This window comes from Penaeus monodon, chromosome 5 (assembly GCF_015228065.2).
Source record: "Penaeus monodon isolate SGIC_2016 chromosome 5, NSTDA_Pmon_1, whole genome shotgun sequence".
NCBI lineage: Eukaryota > Metazoa > Arthropoda > Malacostraca > Decapoda > Penaeidae > Penaeus > Penaeus monodon.
Window position 1 is genome coordinate 67,771 of NC_051390.1, and position 2,500 is coordinate 70,270.

Genomic DNA, 2,500 nt, shown 5'->3' on the forward strand with positions numbered 1-2,500 from the left:
TAATAGTGAAAGGCAGAGGAGGGAGCTGGGGGACGGCAGGGACATGGGGAAGGAAGGAAAGGTCGGGCAAGTAGGTAGCCTCGTTAAGGAGGGGGAAGAGGAAGAGGGGCTGCGTTGGGGGAGGGGGGAGTAGGTTGTTCGGTGCAAGCAGATGCCCTTGCCTGGGCGTACGGCTCGTGCTCGCCGCGGAGGTGAGGGCTGGGGCTAAGTGCCAAACTGCACAAGAGCATTCGGTGTAACAGTGCGCCACACTAAGAGCAAATCGTGTTACGGGCCAGCCGGCCTCAGACTAGCGGGACTATCGACGGGCAGGGCACAGCTAAAAGGTGGCAAGTGCAAGGACCGGGCGAGCTGCAGGAGCAACGGACAGGTCCTGGCCAACCTTCGAACATGCCGGTAGTCTTGACGCAGTAGCGTGCTTCGAACACGTGGCTGCAGGACTCGGGTTCGAAGGACGCCTCGCGCCCCTGATGGTATCCTGCGTGGAACTGCTCAGGACAGAAGGCATCTTCGCTGCTCGAGCACTGGTAGCAATCCAAGCAGTTCGCTGGAACATACGTTACACTTCACTGTAATTATGCTTCTGAGCAAGCGGTTCGTCACGCACGGCGTCCCTCTAGGCATGAGTTGCTCCTGGCACCGTACCTCCCAGTGGCCGGTCCGCGCCAACGAGAGTGCCAACGCAGAGCCTGCAATGCCTGCCGGTGGGCCATGGAGTAAGTTTGGAAAGATGTGTGTCATTTAAGAGGGATTGACAGAAAAAGGGAGAGACCGTGACGCCGTTGATACCTGGCGCTCAGACGCAAAGAGTCGCTGCACGTGAGAAACAATGTTAGTAGAAAGCCACCAAAGAAAGCTACAAGAGGTCCGTCGCCAGGAAGAGCCCAAGGAGAGGCTCCCACCTTCGAACATGCCGGTCATCTTGACGCAGTATCGAGGCTCCTGCAGGTGGTTGCACGGGAACGAGTACAGGGAGTGGTGCTGCGGCAGCGCCTCGGCACACGTCCTCTCGTGCGTCGAGTTGCACTGGTAACACTCAATGGCTGCGGCTGTGGATGCGGGATGAAATGGTATGGTTAGCAAAACAAGAACGCACAATAATAAGGAAACACATGCAAACAATAAAATTACCTGAAGGGAGAATACTGATCGTGGGACATTAAACATACATTACCTTGCGTACAGCAGGTTCCCTAAAACAGGAGTAGTTTACGTATTTAAAAAAAGGTTAAACGTAAAATACAAAACTATGATGTCCTAACACACCAAGGGAGGTAATACCAGCAGATGGAGGGTTCCTTTCAATAACCTAGCTTTAGCAGAGCCTCCCCTCCGTCACCTAATCTCTGGTCGGTCCCCTAGGCCTCCACTCGATCTCCCATCTTCCCGCTCGCCTATTCTCCCCGCTAGATCTTTTCTTCCCATTCCCCCCTTCATATTTCCCCTCCTCTTATCCCGGCCCTCTTTCTGCCTCTTGAGGAGCGGGCGAAGGGCGGGGCGCTGTGATGCCCAAATCCTCCGGCCCACTTGAGTGGCTGGAGCACCTCAAGACACCGAGGCGACGTGTAGCTCCGCTCTAGCTGCTCTTTTCCTTACTGCATTTTGGATCTCCCACTTTTTACGTCACTAAAGTCTAGCCCATGGGTGTCAAACTCATGGGCCAGCGGGATGATCAGTAGTGGCCCTCGGAGTAACGAGAATTATTAACCTGTGAAATTATGATTGTCGGGAGATAAAATAATCTCATACATTTTGTTACCGGTAGTGTCACCACCTACAGTTCAGTATATAATATAAAGTTTACGCACAGGCAGCAATTTCGGGCACTTTTTAGTAACTGAATCCTGGGGAGCCCGGTATATGCTCTTCGTTTGCTCTCAGGATGGAAACTGAAATGAAAATTGGCTTGCGAAGGACCAATTTTTTATTTTCTCTTCCTCAGCTTTCTCAAACCTGTATCTTAATGTACTCCAAAGGATTGATTTTACCTCTGCTTCCTCTATCTTCGTTCTTTCTTCCTTCCCAAACTTCACCTTAACCTTTGCTCATCCACCTTGGCTCACCCACTGTCAACATATACTATTCAAACGCAATGTGATTGTTACGGTCTTCTGATGATAACATGGCTGAAACATGTCAATAGGTGCAATTTGGTCTACGCAACCCGGAGCCTACTTTTTCGCCCCTGCCTCAATACTAATGGGTCCGCACAACCCAACACGCAAATCAAAACAATGGCATCCCTTCATGTGGGTATGAGAAAGATGAGAATCAATAATTACACAACTTGAAATATGTAATTAACGTTTAGATATTGCATCCTCATTCGAACAGCATAAATCATCAGGGAATTCTGAACGTCTAGTTACGTATGTTGCAGTGTGGACTCCCCGACTCTCATTTACGTCACGATGACCTTTGTTCTGCGTCCCTACCTTTAGCTTAATCCTACATTCGTACCCTGGCGTGAGCTTCACCCTGCCATCGTCCAGCCTCTTGC

At 50.9% G+C, this 2,500-nt stretch overlaps 1 protein-coding gene across 2 annotated transcripts in view; it reads right to left on the reverse strand.

Moving 5' to 3' along the window:
- Positions 1 to 2,500, reverse strand: part of LOC119572874 (U-scoloptoxin(05)-Sm1a-like) — a 25,972-nt gene that overhangs the window by 11,199 nt on the left and 12,273 nt on the right. The window contains exon 2 of one of the 2 annotated variants that reach the window (XM_037919809.1): positions 383 to 547. In XM_037919809.1, coding sequence (XP_037775737.1) covers positions 383 to 547 — 165 coding nt within the window. Of the gene's footprint in view, positions 1 to 382; positions 548 to 902; positions 1,050 to 2,500 lie in introns of both variants that reach the window. The other variant, XM_037919810.1, reaches the window with a different exon arrangement.